Source organism: Symphodus melops (genome assembly GCF_947650265.1).
Source record: "Symphodus melops genome assembly, chromosome: 5".
NCBI classification, from domain to species: domain Eukaryota; kingdom Metazoa; phylum Chordata; class Actinopteri; order Labriformes; family Labridae; genus Symphodus; species Symphodus melops.
Window position 1 is genome coordinate 6,524,580 of NC_136695.1, and position 25,568 is coordinate 6,550,147.

The 25,568-nt window shown below is 41.8% G+C and overlaps 1 protein-coding gene across 9 annotated transcripts in view; it reads right to left on the minus strand.

Annotated features, from left to right (window-relative positions):
* Positions 1 to 25,568, minus strand: part of LOC306823888 (low-density lipoprotein receptor class A domain-containing protein 4-like) — a 194,526-nt gene that overhangs the window by 83,258 nt on the left and 85,700 nt on the right. For all 9 annotated transcript variants that reach the window (XM_079343791.1, XM_079343790.1, XM_079343788.1 and 6 more), the window contains one exon: positions 15,081 to 15,221. In XM_079343791.1, coding sequence (XP_079199917.1) covers positions 15,081 to 15,221 — 141 coding nt within the window. The remainder of the gene's footprint in view (positions 1 to 15,080; positions 15,222 to 25,568) is intronic.

Genomic DNA, 25,568 nt, shown 5'->3' on the forward strand with positions numbered 1-25,568 from the left:
GAAGGCTATTCACATCAAGCCTTTAACACCTTCAGTTCCCCCTCTTCCCCACACACACACACACACACACACACACACACACACACACACACACACACACACACACACACACACACACACACACACACACACACACATACATTCAGTAGTCAATACAAGCTCTGCACAATCCCCTAAGACAAATGGAGAGACTTCAAACACATATACACACAACCTCGGAAAGACAGAGTGGGAGGGCAACAGGGAGAGAAGAGAAAGGCATTCTCGGTTTACCAGATAGAGAGAGAGACCTAACTTCATCTCTCTCTTTCTCTTTCTCCTCACCCTCCCTCCCTCTCGCCTTCTTCAAAACAAATGCACAATCCTCATCTACAGAAAAATACTCAGTGTTAGGGCGACGGCTCCATTTACTCCTGTGGGGGTTCATTTGGGTCCTTTCAGGCTACTTGTGTGTGCATATGTGCATGTGTATGCCTGTGCATGTGTGTGGGTAGGTGGGAGGGGTGGGGAGTATATAAAAGGCGTGGGGCGCTGTCAAATAGCCCCCCGCTTTTAATGGCCCAGCTGCACCATTACCTAGCACACACACTGGGCCCAAATAGACTGAGGGAGGAGGAGGAGGAGGAGGATAGACAAGTCTATCAAACTGAGTATGAGGAGAGGAAGGGGGGCTCTCATCATTACCTAGCAAACACTGCCGGAGTCGAAAAAAAACTAAAAGAAAAGGGAGGAGGAGGAGGGGGAGGAGGGGGGCTACAGACAAGCAGCTAACTACAGTGCAAGACATGTTAATGAACTACACACTCGCTGTGTCTCGCGCACACACGCACACGCACACACACACACACACACACACACACACACACACACACACACACACACACACACTTAATGCTTTCAGACAAGTTTTACTGCAGCTGTCTGTCAGGATAATGATGTAATGGCCCTGTCACTGTCAGGGGATTTTTTTGGGGGGTGTTGATCTTAAAAAGTGAATGGCTACACAACTTCTCAGCCAATTAGCTACAGGTAGAAGATGTGGTGCGTGTGCACTATGACCTGGAAGAAAAGAAGAGGAGAGTGGAAGAATGGCATCCTGCAGCACTTTGGCAGCAGTTTGGCTGTATGTTGACCTATAAATTGGAGATTTAGTTAAATCTGCTATGTCAGGTTAAACTGGACTATCGACTGGAGCAAAGTGTAAAAAAAGTGCACACATAGTGTATGTAGACGCTTACCTGCAAGGAGGACTGAAGGATGGCGTTGTTAGCGAGGCTCACATTGGTCACACTGGGCTATTTGACTATGTTAACAGTTCAGTTCTTTGGGTTTGCACCAGAGTTCATTCACACAGCCATGGCCTATGACAAGTTTCTAAAAGAGCAGTGAGGATACATATTCAAGGGATGAGTGGATGTACGGCACCCAATGAGCTTTGCCAACTTTGATTATGTTGAAAAACCTCTGAAACAAAATCTATTGCATACGCAAGAATGGAAAAGCTCCAGCCTGCTGCAAATTGTATCACTCTGCAGGAGGTATTGTAAACATGACATAGACTACTATAATAATCTGATTTAGCATAAGTACCATTCGTGTCAGGGTTACATGTACACATCTTGTAAAAAAGGCTAACGATAATGGCTATAGCGTCTTCGTTTGTTTAACAAGACTCGGTGCGAGTGCCTCAGTTGGTGGAGTCGGTCTTCTCTCAGTAGGAAGTTTAGGGGTTCGATCCCACGGCTCCTGCAGCAACATGTTCGATGTGTCCTTGGGAAAGACACTTTACCGCATGTTTATCCGACTGCTTCGTCTGTGGCATGTAAATGTGTAAGACTGGAATTAGTTACCTCTGATGGTCACTTCACATAGCAGCCTCTGCTATCAGTCCTGAATGGGTCAGAATCAGAAGACTAGAAACGGCTCCAGCCCAAATCCATTCACCATTTACCAATGAAACAGAAACTTTCAAGGAGGGCACCGTTAGGTTCAAAGTGCTTCTGGAGAGTTCCTGCAGTGAAACTTTACTTTCAATTGAATTCTACTCACTTTGGTTTTCCTCTCTAGCAAACCAGATGGATGCAATTGAACGTAACCGAAACATTTTGACAAGTTTTAAATGTGTGAAATGGAAGACAATCGTTAAGTCAACAGTCTGGCTCAGTTACGTGTTCTTGCAAATTGAAGACAATGTTAGCAGTCATACAGTATGCAACAGGTCATACCAGACCAAGGAGCGTTGTAGCAGCAAAGCCTCTGAGCAAGTAAGAGTGTATTTTATTTTTGATGAATTCTACATTCAATTTGTGAGAAAAATGTTTTTTTTTCATCTTTCCAGAAGTTACATAATCCCTTTAAAGCCTTTCAAAAATCCCTTTCAGAGGAAATATTGTTCTGAGAATGTTATTTGTGTTTCAATACTGCTCAATCTGAAAAAATCATTTTATTTTTTTAGAAATATGCTTATATTAAAATGTTGTCAAAACATAAACACTAATGGCAACTGTCAAACTTTACACACAGATATTAGAAATGAGCAGCATAACTGCAGAGCAAAGACTTCAAGGATGATTGTTTCAATGCGTCTTTCTGTGTTTTTAAAGTTAAAAAACAGAAAGTACTTCTCTTCTTGTTGATCTCGAACACAAGCTGATGTCTTCCTCAAACATAACTAATTGTGTGCTGAAGGAATATTATTACTAACAAGACGTGAGAGTGACGTGTTCATTACTTATTCTCTGTCAGGAAAGTCAATAATGCAGACACCTACGAGCTCTGCCTCCCTGCTGTTCTGCATCCTATTTTCTGCTCCTACATTACTTCCAAGAATCCCCACTCCTCTCTCCATATCCATCAGTCACTCGCTCTCTCTCCTTCCATCATCTCCATCCATCCATCTCTTGTCGGAGCCTCTCAGCAGGGCTCGGGCTGTTGTATGTGAGGCATACTTGGGCTGTGGCGTCAGTTTGGAAATGAGGCTCGTTTGCATTTAAACACTCTGCTCTCTGGGCACTTGGTAAACTTGATGAGAGGAGGATGAGGGGAGTGGAGAGGGGAGGTGAGGGAAAGAGGGGAAATGAAGAGAGAGGGGGGGAGAGAGCAAAGGGAGTAATTGCAACACTAAGAGAAAGAGAGCGAGGGACTGAAGAGAGAGGGAAGTAAAGGAGGGAGTGTGTGGAGAACACTGGCTAATATAAATTCATTATGTAAATCCGCAGCTCAAACAAATTGACAGGCGGGTATTACACCCGAGAGGAGCTGAATCAAGAGCATGAAAGCATTAGCTCCACTCACCCTTGACCTCCAACCTCGACCTGTTCACCGGAGTGTGCCTGTTATGCATACTAATGACTCAGGAGGGGCCAGCCGGACAGTAACATCACAACACATTTGGTTTTCTTGCGATGCTAGCTGGAGACGCAAACCCCTTTCTTTTTTTACATCCACAATGTAAACTACGTTAAAAGGAAATCACAGAAGATGAGTGTTCAGAACAAAGCACAGCAGCCACTGCTGGAGACTATTCTTCTCCAAATATCTCAAAAGAACATTAAATTCATAACCCTGGAAGAAAAACATCACAATCGTCACCACAGCAAACCTGCAGAACTAAGAAGACTCCGAGGTCATGATGCAGAGTTCTTCAAACAGAGTGAAGTGATCCTTTATTAGCTAAGCAATATGAGCACTTTAGACAAACAGTCCTAAAAAGTCCCAGAGAGAGAGAGAGAGCCTGCTGAGGAGCTGAACCAAGAACTACCTTTAAGGCCTTTAATCTGATTCCATTCCCACCGCCAATAGGTACACAGAAGTAACATATGCTGGCAGTTCAACATCAATAACAACAAGATGAAGGACATTTTGGAGCTGTGTGTAAGTTTTGTGTCAGGGTTTCTTTTTTGTTTATTTAATACTTTTCATCCCTTTATTGTAAAGATAGGACATAGAGTCAGACATTGGAGAGAGGGAAAAAAAAAAAGGTGCGAGGATGCTTGGATTTGAACCCAGGCACCCCGCTTGGAGGACTACAGCCTTTGTAAATGGGGCATATACTCTTACAACTAGGATACCGTCACCCTAGTAATAATAACAGAACTTCAAAAGTGAGATTCAAATGCAGGCTTCCCTTTCATCCTACTACAGTATATATCATGAGCCGTTTCACAGGTTTAAAAACATAGTGGTTCTAGGTGCTGCTGTGACCAATACGTTTGATCAGCGTACCCTACATCTGGACCAACATCTGTTTTGGTGTTCTGTGACGGGATATAAAACAAGTAAAGCAAATTGTGCCTGCGAAATCGAAAGACAGTGCATAGCGGTGTGCAGCATAGCTAACCGGTTATGTTGCGCTCCGCGTGTTCTGAGCTGAAAGTTCCCCACATGGGCAGCCCAAGTTAGACCCTGACATGCATTCACCAATTCTTTTAAACAGATAGGCAATGAATGTACATGATGCTTTGAAAGGGTTGATGAGGAATCTTTTTACAAAAACAGATTGAGACTCCAATTAAGCCTGAATTTAGACTTCTTGCAATTCGGCATCATGATGTTATATTCATGGATTATTCCCAGCCATGTGCTGTATCTATATAACCAATTCTCTTTGAATTCCACTAGAGTAAGCCAGACAGCAGATAACATGTGACTGATTAGATACATTGAAACTGTCATCCGCAAGCAACATTTTTAAAGTCGTCCTGAGCTCAAATAGAACACGTCAAAGTTTATGTCCTTGTGGGAATAGCTCACCATTTAAAACCAGGATGACAGGACATCAAACTGGGACAACAGCAGCTGAATGAATCCTGTGTGCACCTCCAGATTATGTTGTGAACCACAAAAAGAAGGATGTTTTTTGGACTTTTCAAATATCTTTTTCCTGAAGGTGGGTACGGGTTGGATATTACGTTGGGTTGTGTCTTTATGCATGCAGTAAGAACACAGAAAAAAGGGGAACTGTTCTCCAAAATAAGTAGACGGTTTCCCTTGTCAGAAGTATGTTTGTGACTAAAATGAATAGTTTTTAATTCAGTTATCACTTTAATTGACACCCACACATCCCCTTAATAAAAGCAACTGTTGCTCTGTGGATTTTTTTATTTGCCCTCAAGTTACACTGTATTTTCAAAACATGCATTACAGTTAGTTTGTGTACACAAATATAACGCCAAACACTGTCCTTTTAAATGTTCATCTATAGTAACTTTTTTTCTCATGTTGTCATACGGCTTGGAAGCTCTGAATGAAATAAAAAATCAATACTTCCGAATGCAAAGTGATGATTCACGTCTTGTCACTCTAAGCTGATTAACATTTAGTGTAGTGTGAACCTGATGGTTGTCCTTCATCCTTTTCCATGTGTTGATTGGATGTCATCTTTTGCAGGAGATGAAGTGTTCTGTGGCTTTAATTGTACATTTCATTTTAATTTTTTTCAGTTTTATGAACGCTTGAAAAAAATCAAACAAGTGTTTTTGTAATTCAATGTAATGTCATACATCGAGAAAGATTATTGGAAAATGGGTTTCAGTTATTCCAAAACCCACCAATAACCTTCACAATGAATGCTAGTTAAGTCAACATCTCCGTGTTTTCTAGTTGTTGATGTGTTTCTCTTTGGAGATACTATGGAGTACGCTCCATCAAGTGGACATGACAACACAAAGTCATTGTCCACTCTTTCTAAAAGTAACATGAAGCAGACACATTCTGTATGTTAAACTCATGAATATCCAAACAGGACTCACCAACCACTTCAGCCACCTCTGAAGATGTGACTCAATAGACGGGGTGCCTTTGGAGTTGACCATATGGAAGGGCAAGAGTTCAAGTGGTCACTGTTATGCACTGTTGTGACCAGCATCTGCAGTGGCTGTCAGCTTTAATTGGTCCAGCAGACTTACAACCAGGCGCCACTCATCTCTGACCTGAGCACTGCCGGAAAACCATCAAACAGGCTTCAAAGACTGCCGTGGTTTTAAAGAAGAGAGGCTGGAGACAAAAGAAGAGACCAAACAGAGACTGACAGTAAAAGTGTAGATAAAAGCATCAAGTACAGAAAGTAAGACTAAGAGAGGGAAGTGAAAGGCAGAGGGAGGTCCCGATGAACATGTTTATTCAGCACTTTGCTAAGTGTTTCTCATCTTGTGAATTGAGTTCATCTCTGGGCCCGTTCAAACTAAAACAGCTGCCACAAATAAAACAAAAAAACCAGTGTAGGTAGTTTGTGGTGTGCAAAGGATGCTCTATCTTTAAAAGCTGGATTCAGGCTTAAAAGCAAAAATGTCCACTCCCATGTCTCGCTGAAATCAAAACACTGTTGTGTCTGATTTTCTATGATCACTGTATCTTTCCCCAGGGCACTGTGACTGTCTTATCATGTTTCCTGTAATGTAAGTTCTAGCTTCAAATGTTAGCACGTTTCTATCATAGACAATAAGATATGGACAGAATCTCAGTAACGTTACCCACTAGTTTTTGAGGTAGAGTTTTGAACCTACACCACGGCGGTCACCATATCTGCTGAATGATGTGTCAAACTAACTTCTGGTTAAATGAAAACCAGACAAAGAGGTGGAGCTGAGGTGGGCCTTTAGCCTCCTGTCAAACAGCGACAACCCACCTGCACTGTCAGTCAGACCAGCATGCCTCAATAATCAGAACTTAGTATAATAAAACTGAAAGAATCATAAAAAACTCACCCCCATAAGGTGTACGCCAGTTAAGCTATTCAGACTATTGTTCTGTGTTTTTAACAAACAGCCTTTGGAAAACTCTGCTTTTGACACAGTTGCTGTGAGCGATTGAAAGTTTGGCTGTAGTCTTTAAAGATAATGGCGTGATTAAGTGCAACACATGTGCATCAAAGACATCAGCCAATATGATGAAGCATTTCATTCAGCACAGGGTTCATTTGAGGGACTGTGCTGTGTTCAGTGGGTTGCGGTCTGCCTTCCTTATTAACACCTAGGCCACAGCAACATCTCATCACGCTCAAGTTAAAAACACAGTCCAGCTCACACTCATATTTATGTATGCATAAAAGAATCATTTCTCCAAATATTTAAAATCTATATTTTTCTTAGATGAGTTCAGAGAGCAATCTTCTCCCCCCAATTCCTTTGAAGAGACCCCTGTAGTGCAGAAACTTGGTTTACTTTAGAGATGAATGAAATATGAACATGGAGGAAAGAGAGCAGAGAAATGAAAAGTCTTGTTGTGAAGGGGTTACTCCCCCTTTGCTACTGTTACATGGCCAGCATTTAGATCTGCAAACTAAGATATATGTTTTTATTCATATACATATCCACATATTTCAGCCTTGTTAGTTATTAGACAAATCATCTGAGTAATAATTAAGAAAAAAAAGAACTTCTCTCAAATGATAACATCAGTAAAAAGCAACAAAAAAAGGTCATATTATGAGTTGAAATAATATTTCCACAGTGATGTTGCACAGGTGTTAGGTTATTCTGGGATTCATAAAAGTCAATTTAAGATATTGATAAAAAGAGTTTATACATTTTTATTTATACATCTGTTTTATAGCAAGACTTTTGTACAGAAAGTGAAAGTGATAGGAAGAATTTAAAAATGACAAAGTAGACGCCAACCCTGTTCAAACTGCTGTTTCAAGGCACAATGTTAACGTCTCTGTTATGTCTTGTCCTAAATCTGAATGTCACAGAGACATAATGAGCGGACAAAGTGATCCCCCCCCATACCGTCTTAATGTAACAGAGGTGTTACAGAGGTGAGATGTTGTCAGCTGAACCAACACTGTGTGTGTGTGTGTGTGTGTGTGTGTGTGTGTGTGTGTGTGTGTGTGTGTGTGCGCGCGCATGTATGACTATTTGTGTATGTGAAGCTCCCACTGTGCTGCTCCCTAATGCCTTAATGCAATATGAATTAACACCAATATTATGCATTCTCAGATTAAATGTGAACGTACAAAGAAGTGATAAATGACTGAGCTTAGTTACAGCACTTTTACGGTGAAAAAAACTGTCTGAAAAAAGGATTTCTGATCGATGTTCTAATCACACATACGAGTAGATATTCAAGTACTCAAAGACAAACTATTTTCCAGTCATGCTCTGTAGGTCACTTACATCGAACCACAGAGGTAATCAACTCTTCATCCATCCCCTCACCATCAATGCCTAAACCCAATGGCACCATTCAATTAGCAGCATCCTGCAGCCACATTCATTTGCTGCCTAATTGACCTCTGGGCCACACTGGAGATCAAGTCCTGGCAATGACAACAGCTGCATAGAGCGAGTCTCTGTCATGTTGACACCATAATTACACAGAAAGTCCTCCTAAGTGGGCTTCTGGGGTCAAAAACGGGTGAAAAGAAAGATAAGACGGCAAAAAAAAAGGAGGCAGAGGGGATTAGAGAAAAAAATTGTTGTAGGATGAAAAGAGGAGGGGAAGAAGGGGAAATGGAAAAAAGAGAGGGAGGGAGAGAGGACAGCTGACTGGAGGCTTGTTCAAGCGTGAGATTAGGCTAAGTGATGAAAAGCAGTGAGGAAATAGAGAGACAGAGACAGTAGGAGAGCCTCGGGTCAGAAAAACCATAAAAGATGGATGAAAAATGCTATTCAGAGGCTCGGTCGGAGCAGAAATTGAGATAATACGTTCCTACAATAGCTAAGGCTAGGACAGGAGCGATCACTGGGCTGGATCTAATATTGGAGGTTGATAAACAGTTCAGGCTTCAATCAGAGTGTACGTACCCGAACCCAGTCGAAGTTGAAACATCACGTTAACATGGATGTCTGGACATGTGCTTTTTTTAACGATTACACAACTTTAGCGATTGAAAACCATAAAACAAACTGATGGTCTGCTGTTCCCATCATAAAAGCAGATCATAAACAGCACATGACAGAAACGTTGACGTCGACACAAAAACAAGAACATTTCAGACAGTTCAAATTGGATTCATGTGAAAGTACTCTATGTTGATTTGAGTTGGATTTTCATTCAAGGTTGATTCTGACTTCAGTGGGCTCATAAAGATAAACCTGGGACACCATTAAAAGCTCATTGACATCAATGAGATCAAGCCTGCTCCTCTTGATTGATCCCTTATCCATTGTGATAAAAATCTATCACTCCAAATTTCCTTACTGTTGAATAAAGTACAATAAATGAGAACAAGGGCTTTTGAAACAGGGAGGCCTTATAACTGGCGAGTTGAGTACAAATTATGTTCAAGCATGTCTGTGTCAGTAGGTCCCTTAAGTAATGTAAGCCAGGAGAGATATCATGCTCCTAAGAGAACCGCTTCTCATGCCAGACGTGTGTCAGAGACAAAACAAACACTACAATGCTTGTCATTTTGTTTTTATGTGAGTTTTTGTATTTCAACGAGTTCTGCTGCTCCATGTTTAATTTGTGAGTAAATATCAAAATAGCAGTATGAAACATTAGTTAGCCTTTTCCGCTGCACTCATTTGGTGTTAGAGTCAAATAGTTCTGGGGACTTTTTTTGAAGAGGAACTATCCACAAGGGAGTTCCCTAAAACCCACAAACCTTGAGGACTTTTATCTATGTGAATTCAATGGCTGATATGAACTTTAAATTGACGTAAGCAGTACTTTTTTTTGGTCTTGTTTCAGTTTCTTCAGCATCTCATGGCACTGCTTCAGTGTGTGAAGAATACCCTGAAAATACCCTGAAACACCTGGATATCAGGTGGGTAACCTGAAGTCCAGGTGTTGGTGACCCCCCCCCCCCCCCCCCCCCCAAATGTAACTGATGTATTGACCAAGGGCACGTACGAGACAGATTGTACGTTTTCCTTTCAAAACACAGATTAGCTTTTAATATTAGAATTGAAATATTTTCGCTCCAGCTGTTTTTTTTTGTAAAACAGATCTGGTTGTTTTTTACAATAATTATTGAGTAAAAAGTGATAATAGATTGATTCATATACAACAATGAGACTCAAGTACAACCCCGATAGGTAAATAAAGCAGGGGCCACGTTCCCTCCGACCAAAAAGCCTGGAGTCTTACGAGCAACACAGCAGTGTACAAGTGCTTTTCTTATCCCTTCTCAGAAATCCACTTTTTTGCATCAGAAAAAAAAAATGTTGGTGCTATCAGTTGTACACAACATCACTGTCTAAGGCACTCAGACAGTCTGGGAGGGAGGAGCAGTCAATAATGAGCCTTCACAGAGTTATGACTCTTCAACACAAACACAATCAATGAGAGAGCCCAAAGGCTTGCGAGGTGCTATTGAAGTGCCGTTCACACTGGACTGGGATCAATGGCTAAGCTAGAGTTGACCATCGATCCAAACCATCCCCCGGTCTCCTTCACTGTCCCTTCCTCGCACTTCAGCAGAGCCTAACAAGGTAACAGAGCCAAGACAAGCCTGGCTAAAGTGAAACTGCAGCATGTAGTGTTCACTCCTTGATCTATAAAGGAACACTGAAAAACACATACTCCACATTCTTCTTTCAGATGGTCTATGTGGGCTAAATGGTGCTTTGGACAAACAGTAATCTTTCACAGGTCAGTAAGACCTCGTCATGGTTCTTCCCGATAACTCACATACTGGTATAAATGGCAGCAGTCCTGCTGTACTGTAACATAATTCAAATCTGTCATGCTTCTTGGCCACATAGGGGATTTGGTGGAGATCATGACTCATGGTCATGGCTCTTGTCGTGTCAAATGTAGATGCAACAGGTCGCCCTGTGAATAACGTGTAAAAGATCAAACTCTCCAATGTGAAATTATTATGGACAAATTACTGATATAGTAATATACTGGGGCGCTGATTTGTGACAAGAATTTCCCCCTCAGAGATTAATAAAGTATATAAAATAAAAATAGTTACTATTCACTCTTTCAAAATAATTGTATTCAAACTAAGAAGGATAAAACGCTCTAAACAGAGTTCCCTGTCTATTTGACTTAGTGAGTGAATTCTCTTACTTATGACATGAGTGAGGATGATGTCATCAGAAGTTGTTTTTTTTTTTACCAAAATCATCGACAGTAAAGAAGAGGACATCGGAATGAATGGTCTCTTGCAGTTGAAAAACAATAAATGAATTATTACAGAAAATACAGCAGTGGCAAACTGCAAATGAGAATACGGATCAATAAGTGCAAAACATAAATAAATTGGACAATCAGTCAACAACAGGCGTCTCATTCTGGTCACGATGAGCTGGATGGGGGGGGGGGTGGCACTGGATCCAATTCATTGTGTCATTTATTTTTTACAGATGTGATGAATCTAACCTTTTAGAATGACGCGTTCTCCCTGTGACGAGACAGAGAGAGCAGCTCAAAATAAAAAAAAATAAAAAACACTCCTGTATCGTAGTGGGTAACACCCCATGTCTACTGGACACTGCTCCTGTACTGGGGCGAGCCTCGAGCAGCCGTGGACTAAACCTTTGGAAGCCCCAGATTTCTATCTATGCCAAATATTTACAAACGATATTCACATCTAACTGTTTGAGTCATACATTGGCAGAATAGTTTTCTTGACGATCCCTGGAGAGCTGCACATGTTATCCCTTAGAAATGCTTTGGAGCATTTACACACTCACATTATGCTCTTGTGTTGAGATAATAGCAGGAGGACTGCTCCTAATCAGGTCGTTCACCTCGGAGCGGGAGACTATCCCCCCTGGGACGGGACAGGGAGACTTCTCATGCAACACTTGACTTAAAAAAAGAAAAAAAAAAGAGAAGAAATGCGGAAGTGGCTAACAAAGACTTTACGATACGACAATATACTGAGAATATTTCCCTTTTGATCAATGCTATGTGCAGTTTGACAGAATGAGAATATCGACAGAGAAGTGAAGAAGAACATGTTGACGGACAGAAAACAGGGGGGGTGTATTTAAATAGACGGGGGGGGGCACATTTTACCTCAAATTATAGCATAATGGTTCATTCAAATAAGCATGCCATCACAGCTCACAGAGACAGTGTTGGCTCTGCAGCGCCTGACTGCGCTCAGTGAGCACTGACAGCTTTGTGCGTGCTCTGTAACTTAGAAACTTCTTTCAAAAATGAATAAGTCTCATGTTAAAAAGGAGTGAAAACAGCCACTGCTGCCATGCAGCACAGAACACATGTTGCCATCTTTACTGAAGAGCTCAGGTGGATTGAAGGACTATTATTGACTGCATAGTTTGGGTTACAGATTGCTAGGACCCTGCACTGTGCATGCTGACTGTTTGGAATCACTCTTTGAGATAACACAATGGAGTTCAATGTCATGTTAATGCTCACTGTCCGCTTAGTAAGTCAGAATTCTCCAAATACTAATGAGAATATCAGCAGTATCTGTAGCTGGTCAGACAGACACTGGATGCTACTTTAATGGCTTTGAGAAAATGAATGATCCCCGTCTCCTCTGGTTCATTTTCTGTTTCTGACTGCTGTGCTCAACTCCAACTTGCAGGTGTGACGAAACTTGAGCGACAAGCGGAGAGCAATGAGACAAGAGCGAGTGGAGAGGGGGAGAGGAGAGGTAAGGAGGGAAGAGGAGAATAAAGAGGGGGAGAGGAGACAAGGAGGGAGCAGGAAGGAGAAGAGAGGAGGTGCAGGGAGTGAGATGCGGGGCGTCAGGCTGCAGTGTGTCTAGACAGTATTCATGATCCATCTGTCTGCCACTGCCACGGCAACAGCCAGCGGCTACAACAAGATGGCAAACTCCATTACCACAGAAACAATTTCAGTGTCTCTCTCCCTTCTCTCTTCCTCCCTCCCTCTCTCTGTCCTTGTCCATATCTCTGTCTGGTCCTCTGTCTCACTTCCAAGTCTCCCTTTTTCTCTCTTCTTCCCCCCCCGAGTCCTCCATCCCCTGGCACTCTTGGCAATCTTTCCCTCTTCTTTCTCCTCCTCTCCCTCCAACCATCCCTCCCTTTTTCCCTCTCTCTCTTGGTGTCGCTCAGGCATCACAAGCGCATGCCCATCAGCGCCGAAGATTACAATCATCGTACGGCTTTCCCCTAACGCTGGCCGCAGACACTTACATTAACATTCGCTCTAGACAGCTAAATATTTTAAGTACCCAACTCAGGATTCTCACCATTTGAAATGAGCCCCCCCCCCAACACACACACACACACACACACACACACACACCACCCCTTTCAGAATTAAAAGAAAGCTTGTTCCTGGTGCCTTGTGGAGGAAAAGAAGAGGTAGATGGAAGGAGAAAAAAAGGGGATAAATTTACAAAACAACAAAGGAGGGTTTGAGAGGTGAAGCACATTTGAGGGAGGGGTGAGAGACAGAGTTGCAGGGAAGGTAAGGAACTCGCCAGACACACACACACACACACACAGAGCAGAGGATGAAAGTGCTGCTGTAAAAAGTTTCCCCTCTCCTCCTAAAAGTTGTTGAAAGAGAACGCTGCAGCACATCAAAGTGGCCTGGCAGACAGCCATTGGAGCCCATTGGTGTCCTTCAGCCTCTCCCTCTTTATATCTCTCCCCCTTCTTTTGCTCTCTCTCTCTCTCTCTCTCTCTCTCTCTCTATCCCTGTCTCCTTTTCTCAGTGTGTCTCTCTCTGTTTCCATTGATCGTGACGAGTCGAGGGAACACTCTCATCTCGTTCCCTGGGCGGTTCTGCTCAGCGGAAAGTTGACGGAGGTGTCTGCTCGAGAGTGTGTGTGTGTGTGTGTGTGTTGGGGGGGGGGGGGGGGGGGGCTTCAGTTGATATTTAATGTGTTGGGAACATACCTTATTACAGAGTACAGATTACTTCCAACAACTGCATAAGACTCTAATGAGCAAGCGAGCGAGTGATCTCCAGTATTGAGTTCTGTTGACAGCAGTTTTTGCTCATTTATAACATTTATTGACATGAACAGCTAATCTGATTTAAATGTACAAACAAACAAGCAACAGGTCAGTTATCAATAGAATTGCCACATCATGGTTTGGTTCAGTTAAGATATACTTAGAAGTAAGTAGAGCAGGGAGAAATTGTGTTGATTGTTTAAACGTGATGAAAGTATCAGGCTCTTAATGCCCAACCATCCAGACACTGAATCTATCAGAGCATCAGGCTCTGCTCTACTGCCTTGGACAGAACTACAAAAACTACAACTACTAACCTACTACCTTTAGCTTTTCTATGTCAGTTGAAACATATACATGAATATGGAAAAAATAAGATTATGAAGATAATTGCCAAACAACCATTTAAAGAAACAAGAAAGTGGCGTCTTTAAACCTGAGACCTGTTTTTAAAACCTGAGTTAGGCCTGGACAATAATGCTACAGGCGTTGCTGCTAAACAGAAACACTTTGTGTCACATGAACAGCCCATGTACGTAGCCACAAAATAATCAAGCAGCGCGATCATTTGCTGCTGCTAGCTTGAATAAACCACCAGAGCAATCTGCATCTCTCTCTCTCTCTCTCTCTCTCTCTCTCTCTCCGAGTGTCAGCCATGAACATCGTGCTGGAATATCTGTATGTTTACATGATACAAACCAGTTGCACAGGCTAATACACACAGGAACGATTGTCTTTAATAAGAGGCAGTAGTTTTAGAAAGAGGAGTAGTAAGAGAAAGCACAGAAACTGTTAATGCCCCATATACTGTACATGGAGTTTATGTAACTTTATAAAAGCATGTATGTTTGTTCTTTGGGCTACATAAATGATTAAAAGCTTTACTGAGAAGCTGTTCTTCATTTCTGGTATGAATAATATGTTGAACTTTTACTGCCTTACTTAGCATGGTTGGCTGTTAAAAACAGCCTGTATATGATGCTAGGCTCTATGAATTTAAACAAAATGTGGCTTTTGGTACTGATGGTGGTGCAGGAGTTCACCGACATGCCACTAAAGGTCTATCCTCCAAATCTCATGCTACTCTATGGCGAGACAGTTTGATGTGAAACAACCCATGCGAGCTGACCACAGGAGCTAAATGGAATCTGCTCACTGAGCTTGACAAAGAGAGTCCAGGTAGAACATGAGAGAAAACAGCAGAGAGAAAAGCAGAGGGAAGGAGGTGAATCTGTTTGGATGATTTGGTGGTGAGGAGGAGCAGCATCCTGCAGCACTCACAGTTGAAGATGCCCGGTGGAGGGTGCTGGGTGACCACAGGGCAGTTCTCCTCATCGCTGTTGTCCCCACAGTTATTCAGCTGGTTGCAGATCAGCGAGCCCAGACGCAAACAATTCCCATTGGTGCAGTGGAACTTGCACTCTGTAAAGACCGAGGAAGAGGAGGAGGGAAAGAGAAGAGAGAGAGAAAAAAAACATTTCAAATGTTCAGTTCATTCAGCTGAATGTTTGCATTCTGACAGCATTTTAGTTTCTTCTTTATATTCATTACCTTTATGGAATAATATAACAGCTTGATTTTCTTCACAATAAACATTAAAAAACAACATAACCAAGCAACTATGTAAAAACTTCTAAATAAACGATACAACATTTGGATGGCCTGCATGTTTAATCCAAATGGTGCATTTGATTAAAAAAAGAGAGAAAAAAAATACGCCCACACACAATCACCAATGTCACTGTAATAGTCTAAAATGTGTAAAAGCTCTGATGAACTGACAGCAAAATGCTCATAATGCCTGTTCCTGTTATCTACACCTCAGAATGTGCAAGGTCAGATGAAATGTTTTTATTTTTCTACTTTTAAGCTTCAACAAAAAGAAGAGTTAATGTGTTGAAATCACACAGAAACGAGGTCAGGCAAAAAGTGGTCTCCCGTTCAAAATAACAAATAAATAAACAGTTTTTCAAACGGGCCTTTGAAGTGCCGCAGCCCCAAACCGGGATGTTCTGTCACGGTTAATAGCAAACACTTCTTTCCCCCTAAATATTAAAATGCCTGATTAGCACTATCTGCTAACAAGTCCAACCAATAAATGTGAAAAGAAAAATGTGTCTGTGTGTGTGTGTGTGTGTGTTTGTGTTTATATATATATCATATTATATTATATTCTGGAGGGAATGAATAATCATTCTGAAGTTTAATCATAATAAATGAAAATAACAACAACAAAGTGTTTGATGCTCTACAAAGCAAGGCCATGTCAGAATGCCCCGGAGTGTGATGTGTGTGTGTGAGAGCGTCACAAACACACATGCAGGCAAACACACACACACACACACACACACACACACACACACACACACACACACACACACACACACACACACGCTCTGCAGACTACAGAACCTGCATGATAAACACTCACAGGCACAATTATTATAAATTCCACACAACAGCTTAAGTAAGAGCTACATTTGTCTGGCTTTATGTCAGCCCACACATTCAGTGAGTTATACGGTACTATATATTAAAAACATATTTAGATTATAATTATTAACACTTTTATAATCGTCATCATATATTTTATTATGAGGGATGTAAAAGGTCCTTTGATATGTTTCCAGAAAGCTTCTTTGAAAGAGTGCTTTTAAAAAGGTTTTAAAATTGATGCAGGTGAAGCAGATATTGTGTTTTCAATGTCATCACCTAGACTGTTTAAAACATGAACATAGTCTTAGGGACAGCATCCATTAGATTCTGAAGAGGCGTTCTGAAGCTGATTGATGGAAGTAAATATCTCCACCTTACCTTTAATCAATCGAATATCTATCTATCTATCTATCTATCTATCTATCTATCTATCTATCTATCTATCTATCTATCTATCTATCTATCTATCTATCTATCTATCTATCTATCTATCTATCTATCTATCTATCTATCTATCTATCTATCTATCTATCTATCTATCTATCTATCTATCTATCTATCTATCTATCTATCTATCTATAGAAAGCAACCAAAGCCTCGCTGTGATAGCATGGCTAACGTCGATAATGAATAACAAAGTTTATCCCAGGCAACCAACTGGTGCTCCATATTAATGGGCTACACATCTTGCAAACACAGCAAGATGGTAGTGCCCACATATCAGACGGCAGAAAGAAAGTGAGCTGGTTGTTATAGCAGGATGGAAAAGCTGGTAGAGTCGGTTTGTCTCTCAACCGGAAGCTTCCCAGCTTCTGCAGCCACATGTCCAATGTGTGCTGGGATAAGACACTTCATCCCAATTTGCTTCCGATTCTTCGTGGGCAGCGTATGTGTGTGTGAATGGAATAAGTTACTTCTGATGGCCACTTTACACAGCAGTTTCTGCCATCAGTGTGTGAATGTGTAGGAGTCACATGCAGTGTAAAAGCGCTTTGAGTTATCAGAAGACTAGAAAAGCACTATACAAGCCCAAGTCCATTTTCACCATTAGACTAAAGATGATTGTTAAGTCTCCTCAGACCCTTCCAAGTCAGAACATCAAGGTCCTGATTGGGATTCTCAATTAATTATTCTTGTAAAGGAGATTAACTGGGGAAGTAAAAAAAATGAAGAGGAAAGGCAGGAAAAGAGGAAGCACACGTTTTAATCACATTCATCAGTTTGGGAGGTTGGAAAGCGTTTTCTGTTACAGTAGATCGGCACACTATCCCAGACAGCTTGTACCTGAGCGTACAAAACAATGGAGAGAGACACACACACACACACACACACACACACACACACACACACACACACACACACACACACACACACACACACACACACACACACACACACACACACACACACAAACACACACACACACACACACACACACACACACACACACACACAAACACCTTGCAGGCCAGATATCCCAGTGTGAGTCCTTCCGATTTGCCCGGCTGGCAGTGAGCAACCTAATGACAGTGCACATTTTCTCCTCTTCCTCCCATAACAAGAACAGCTTGTTCTACTCGTGTCTAGACGGTGATGGGAGGAGGGGGGTGGGGGGTGGGGGGGGGGGACAGAGATCCGATTCAAAGAACAGACCAGCATGACCGTTCTTCGGAACAAACTCTCTCCCCTTCTTCTGAGTGGCAATTAGTGAAGCCTCAGTGGCTTGCCCAGCCTCTCGTCTTCTCACTCTGTGTTTCATTTTGTCCAATGTATTACTCTCATTGTATGTCTAGACTCCTCTTCAGGCCATCCTTTCCCAGTTCTATTACTCCCTGTTACTCCCCCGTCCTGTTACTCTCTCCGTGCTTTTGCTCTTTTATCCATTCGTTGCCTCCTTTGCTCTTCTTCTTTAGCTTTGTTTGCATCAAGCGGTCCGGTATGGATCAGTACGTATGGTTTGTTGAGGTTCGCTAAAGCCTGATCCGTGTTCCACAGCAAACTGTGACCTATTTGGTAGACAGAGTGTAAGCCGGATACAGATAGCTGCGCGTCAGCTATGCAATAGCATGACATGATAGCAGCGCAACTCAGTATACCCCGCTAATAAATTCAACAAAGGAGAAAAACCCGACTCAGAAAACAAAGATCAATGATGGAAGAGATTCATCTACTCTGTCACTGGCATGTGGCTCTTTGTTACAAAACGCAATCAAGCTTCGTTAGAGGGCTGTGTGAAATACAGACGAAAAAACAATCGACTGTGTATTAAAACACTTGGGGGTTGTGTTTGCCGCTGTCACACGGGAAGTGACGACTCTTTCGACCAATCAAACGGACTGAAGTTTTTAGCTCCACCTTTTTGGGTCTGATCGATATAGTTGGCACCCCAACAGAAGGGTGCTAAAAAGAAAGACGGTACTGGTCGGTGATTTGGGGATCTTTAGTTTATGGAAACTCACATGTGTGCCGGACAGAGAGGAACCGAACTGAACCGCCAGGTGCAAACGGGACTTTTGTCACTGTCTCCAGCATTTTTAGACAGACTCAGAAACACAGTTTAAGATTAGATGGAAGGAAGTTAACTTGTTCATTTAATGTTTTGTATGTGACATAATAGGTCAATCAGAAGGTCTGTTAGTGATAGTAACTATCTGAAAGGTGACACATTGCCACTTATCGTCAAAAAATTGGACATACTTCCATACACAGACTGCAAGGGCTCAGTCACCTGTTGTGACAAGTCAAGTTTTAGGAACTGTGTAAAGAGAGAGATGTGGTACATCACATACATACAGAAGGGAGGGACCTGACCATGTATTCCTTGAAAAGAGGACATAATATCCCCCCTGTCGTTTGAATGGAACATCTGTGCTGTGCTTTGGTCAAAAGATAACATGAATCCAGCTCCAGAGGAGGAATGTGATCCTGCAGAAACCAGCTCTCTCAGATGCTCTCACAGCTGAGTTTTCTCCGTAGCGAGAATAAAAAATGGCGGACCTCTGTAACGTCTGTAACGTCACAAGTTGAGCAAATTTGACAACTTCACATTTTGTGGGTTAGTCGACACTCAGGCTACCTAAATATATGTTCAAAAACACTGTAAAAATGGATTTTTCACAATATGTGTCCTTTAAGAAAAGCACTTGCTACTTCAGGTTATACATGAGCGCACCACTTGTGCACTGGTCACATGACATGCGTGTCATCACCCCTCCCACTTGACAAACGTGACAAATTGTGTTTGGGTCAGCAGACTCACCTGGAATATGAACTCAATAAAAGTTAGGCAGAAAATGTGGCTGCTTATCCATCATATATCTCAGGAAATGTTCAGGAGCTTGTGTTTAAACATGACTGAACATTTTTCTGCTAAGTACTTAAGTACTGACACTGAGGACCAACTTTGCAGGCAAACTAAACCCATCCCATTACTGGACATCATAATTTGCATTATAAACACTTTCCCTCTGTCTACTTGCTTCTCTCACTCTCTTCATCATCTCTTTTCATCTCTGTCTCTCTTTCATCTCCTCTGATGTTTGTCTGTAAGTCAGACAAGCGGTCGGCCTGTCCGCATATACACACGAGCGAGGGAAAAATCTGCTCTAAGGTGAAAGATGAGCAGGAGGAGGAGGAGAGAAAAGGATAAGAAGAGCAGAAAACCAGACAGATGGCGAGGCAACAAAAGACAGGAAGAGGAAACGAGGGAAGAAAGGGAAGAGGCAGTGAGGAGGAGAGGAGGAGGATGATGATGATGATGATGAGGAGGAGGAAAAGGCTGGGGGTTGATGATAAGATGTGTGTATAATAAGAGGTTTGAGAGGGAACATGATCATAATCATAAGATAAGAAAGCAGGGACATGTAGAGTCAAAGTGAAACATGCACACATATAAACCAAACCGCTCTGACCTCTGTATTCTGACACCTGTGAAGTAGAACAAGACGTGTGATATTGACTCTCAGCCGGATCATTCTTTGAAACACGAACGTTTTCCATCAATGGCCTCAAAAAGAAATCTTTCTATTCGAAGAAATAAAAAGCCGAGAGACATAGACGTCCTTTTTTTATTACTGCTATTTCCTGTTACTTCTCCACTCTTCTCTAACAAGAAGAAACCAAATCCCACGGTGTGGAAGAAAACTGCTCATGCAGACTCAGACAGAAAATGTGTGACGTGAATTGCACTTTGACAAGTGTGTGTGTGTGTGTGTGTGTGTGTGTGTGCCTGTGATATAACAAAGTGTTGTAGTTGTCAACTGCCAGTGACAGACTGGGGGACGTTTCTACAGCGTTTCTGTGTGTGTGTGTGTGTGTGTGTGTGTGTGTGTGTGTGTGTGTGTGTGTGAATGTGTTTTTTTTGGTAAGTGGCTACCAATGTGTCCTTGGGTGTCCGTCTGGATGTGTGTGTTTCTGTGTGTGTGTGTTTCTGTGTGTGTGTGTGTAAATGAGAGTCAGTGGGCTGCTGTAGCTGCAGTCACAGCTGTCAGACCAGCAGCATGATAACACTTTAAAAAAGAGGCTGTTTATGTCGTAACATGCTGCGGCACATTGCTCATATAGTACAGCTTGTATGATGGCAAGAAGTAGAGCCATAAAAGGAAACATGGACCGCTGCATGTCCTCCAGTCCTAATGCCAAAGTCTCTCTATTCAACCATCCCAGTGGACAGGCTGCAGGACTCCCAGTATTGATTTTCCATCTGGAGATTATACGCAGTGTATTTATCATCAACAAGTGCTGGTTTTTATGTTGAAGATGTCAAATAAATGCAAAGTGTGTGTGTGTGTGTGTGTGTGTGTGTGTGTGTGTGTGTGTGTGTGTTTGTGTGTGTGTGGGGGGGGGGGGGTGTAATTTACATTATATTGAAGCTTAGTCTTAAAAGGATTTTTGGAAGAGCAGCATTGCAGGATGTCAACCGTCGGTCAACCTGCCACTTTGGTTCAAATGGAAATGTCTTATAAATCCTGGATTTATGAGAAAAACATTTGGTGGATTTGGTTTTCACTGACCACATGAAATACATCCTCATAAAAGAAGCACAGGAGAATTATTTAGGGTCTGACAGCTGCTGTTCTTGTGTAAGCAGCGCCTTTTTACATACAAAAACCAATTCAGCCTTAACCCTTTATAGTGCGAGTGACTATTTTTGGTCATTTCCACAAACATTGCATATGGCCACCCTTCTGCACCTCAGTAAGGTCGAGAAGCATGTGGTCCTCACTCAGCCAATCAGAAGAGATCAGCCCACGTCACTGATCCTGCTATTGTGGCATTTGAACCAAATGGTAACTTTGTCAATGTTTATTACACTTACAATTTTAGAAAAATGTTATAACAGAAATAAAGTTCTGTTATGTGCCTGAACAACACTATGAGGTTGATTTTTTGAATTGCAAAGTATTTCAATGAGTGCCCTGTAAAGGGTTAACAGACGAATAACGCTCCTTGGTGTCGAAGCTTTAAACTCACTTACCTTTTAATGACTCGTGTTTGTTTCTATAACACATCAGAAGTTATGTACTGTAATGTTGTACTCTGAATTACAAAAGGGGGTTGAATGAATTATAACCCCTTTTGACTGACTGTTACTGAAAGTATTAAGTTGGGGTCAGTTTTGGCAACACCTGCTGGACTTGTCCTGTACATGAGTAATCTGTTCTGTTCTGATGACATACTCTATCTCCTCTTTATCTGTCAAACATATCACTCCCTATAAATCTTTAATGAAGGTACTCCTGGTCTGGATGTTGCTATTTACTTCACCTCACACTGACCTGCTGTACTTGTTGCTTTCGAGTGTCATATAAAGGTAAAGTATTAATACCAGTATGTTTCATTAGCAGATAAATTCCTTGAGTGAAAGTAAATATGTGTCAGGATGACATTTGTATCTTTGTGTTCCACATAATGGATGTTGGTATCATCATCAGTTTATCTTTATGTAAACAAGGTCACGGTGAGCCGGAGTGGCTCCGAGAGCAGCAGCCAAAGCTGGAGGCCGCACACGGCGAAACAGAACCAAAACTGCAAATCACTCTGAACATTATTGAACACTTGCTTCAACATGCTTTATTAAGTTCAGCTTAATTGTCATGGAAAGTTAGAAAGTCATGAGCTGATTCTGTAATGATTATTTGACCTAACGGAGATGAATTAAAACTCAAGGCAGCAGTGAAACCTTTGTGTATAAGTGACCCGGAGATTACAGACTGATTCTGAGATGAAAGGGGGAGCAGGTGTTATCTGTCCCTCACCATGTCCCTGCTGATATAAGCGCTCCGCCCTCAGTTGTTCCCACCATACACTGACAGTAAAAAAAAAAAAAAAACTGAAGTGAACTTGAATTGTTTGCACTTTAAAAGTATAATTTCTTTTTATTGGATTTATTTATCTTATTTTTCAGGGTGTGCTAATTATTTTTTATAGAATACTGTAGATATTATATTGAAGGTTAAAATGTATTTAACCTATTGCTTTATAATAAATGGGTCAGTTTTTGTCATACCTACTGTTGCTGACTTGTGTTCTCTGTTTGAGTGACATCACTGGCCCTTTCTAACATTACACACTACAAAATAAGTAATTAAAGCATGTATGATTAGGCTATCATATCGATATCGGTATCGGCCAATACTCGAGGCTGCAATAATAATATCATACAGGAAGTAAAAAGTTGTATCGGGACATCCCTAGTTGTAAACATGAGTCATGATAACTAATTGTAAAACAAAATCATTGCATCCATTCAGTCAAGGGTGCAGACATTTAAAAGTGCAATGCATGCTTTTGCACTTAGAAACTAGACCTGAAAGGGATTTAAAAGTTACAGAGTATATTAGACACTTACAGTAGTCTTTATCCCAGTTACACCACAAACACAGTTTTTACTCACCGGCTCACATGACTGTTAAGTCTAGTTTTGGTCTACACAGGGCTCTGTGTGTCACATGTTCTCACAGGTGTGATGTCCACTGAGGAATTGATTTACATTATTTACACTTCCAATGAACGTGAGCCTGATGCTTTCTTTAGACTCGTGCAAAAATTAAAAAGAGAAGGTAACACAAAATTATTTTTAAGCAAAGATACATTCTTAAATTGACAGTAGCCTTTTTCTTATCATGAAGGTTGAAATATAAAACAAGCCTTCTTCATCTGTTCTGAAAGGATTACTGTGTATTGTGACTGACTTTAGTTTAAATCATGCACCAATGATGACGGTAAACATAGAGCAGATTTACCCACACATAGAAAGGAAAAGGTGCATCAAGGGATTGGCTGTTTCTTTGCTGTAAGGTTAGATGTAAAACATCCGAGACGTTCAGAGAGTCTCTTCATTAGAACTGTCTTCTTACAGGTGAGAGGCACATGTGACGTCTACATTAGATGCTGCGTTGTTGCAGAACATATTCTATTGTTGTTTCGAGACAGCACTAATGTTTCATACAGTCAGATGTGCTCCTCACAGACGTTCTCATATAAGTCATATTCATGCATTAAATCTATATTCTTACCCTGCAATGCTTTCCTACAGTACACTTTTGAAATATCATTTGATACTTTTTTGCGTTTAAGTGCTATGAACATGGATTTAAATGCGGCTCGATGTTGCAGATCAGAAGGAATTGAGCTCTGCATTTTCCATGGCAACTGTGGATTGTCTGTGTCAGACTGTTTTATGTCCCCATGGTCTCCATCAGTCTCTGTATTTCAGTCTTTTCTCTTGCTCTCTGCTCTCTCTCTGCCCTCCAGCTTGCATCCTTGATATGAGGCGAGCAGCAACTTTGCAGGCCACTACGGTAATAAATGTGTTGCAGATGCGTCTGTGAGCCATGACGGATTGGGGCATCTTTCCAACCTGCCGCCTCTGACTCACTCCTCTTTTTCTTTCTCCTCGACACTGCTCCTCCTATCCTTTTGTCTCCTCTTTTTCTTCCTCTCCCTTCAACTTGTCTCCCCTTTTTTTGACTCCTTGCCTCACTCTGTCTCGTCACGTCCTTTTCTTTTTTTATCCTCTTTCTTCTGCAGTATTCATTTCCCTAATTTCGTCTCCCCCCTGCCTCGCCCCACCCCTCTATTCTCCCCCTTTCTCCTCCCTCTGGCTTGACCAGGATAATTAAGTATGTCAGAGTTCTGCTGACTTGGCACAATTGACAGCGATAGTGAAGGGGAGGGAGCGATACAGTGACAGAACGATGGAGAGAGGAGAGTGAGACCTTCAGGCTGTGTCTCCTTTCTGCAGTCCAGACAGTGCATCACTACTGCTCTTCTGTGTGTGTGTGTGTGTGTGTGTGTGTGTGTGTGTGTGTGTGTGTGTGTCCTGGGCAGGATGTGAATGTACTTGTGTATGCCTCAGGGTGATGTAGTCACACTATATGGCAGAAAAGTGCTTTAACCCTTTCTGTCTACTTTGTCTCGAGGCCACCCGCTGCCTGCCTGGCAGAACTGGACACTTCATGTGGATTATCCCACACATGAAGTGACGAATGGAAAGCAAAAGGTGATTTAGAAAATGCTGAAGTAGGACACTGGTTTTGATCAGTCAGTACAGCATGGGCCCCAGACACAGGGTTTAACAGTCGTGAGCACGTCTGTCAAGCACCAATGATCACCTCCGCCTCTCTCTCCTCCCCACATGTCCTCTCTTCCTTCAGTAACAATAAAGGCAAAAGACCAAATGTGTGTTTGTGAGTGTTTGAACCCCTCCCTTTTCATCTGTGATGGTCGTCCCATTTACTTTGAGAATTGGATCTGAGAGCTGCGAATGACATCACACCCAAGTTAACTGCATACCGGTTGTCGGCGCCTCAGGAGTTTATTTTGTCAGTTAATGATGCTACAATCACAACGAGATAACTAATTCAACTCTGAATTGTTTTTAGATGTTTATCAGTTATTTTCTGCTGCAGTCACTCACAGACACTTAGGTGAGGGTGTGGTGAAGGGTGGTGGGGGGGGGGGGGGGAGCTAATGTAGCTGACCTTTAAGATGAAAGCGAGGTGTCCAAAGAGAGCGTTTGTTTTGGCCTGGCAATTTGTTATAAAAGTCCCATATTCAGCCTTCCACTTATGGCAAAAGAACTCAGCACACATACAGTCAGAGCACTGTGTGAACAATTGATTGTCTTGGTCATTAAACGGTTTAACTGCCATATATTGCGCCCTACTGTACAGTGGCAGTCTATTCACTGACATGACCATAAATTTTTACAGTCCGTCACGGCTAAGCAATATTTCATTATGTTTATAAGGTCCCATAAAAGGGACCCTGTGGAGTCGCCAATCACTGATGGTGCTGTGGAGGAGAAGTTTCCAACGTGCTCAGAGAGAG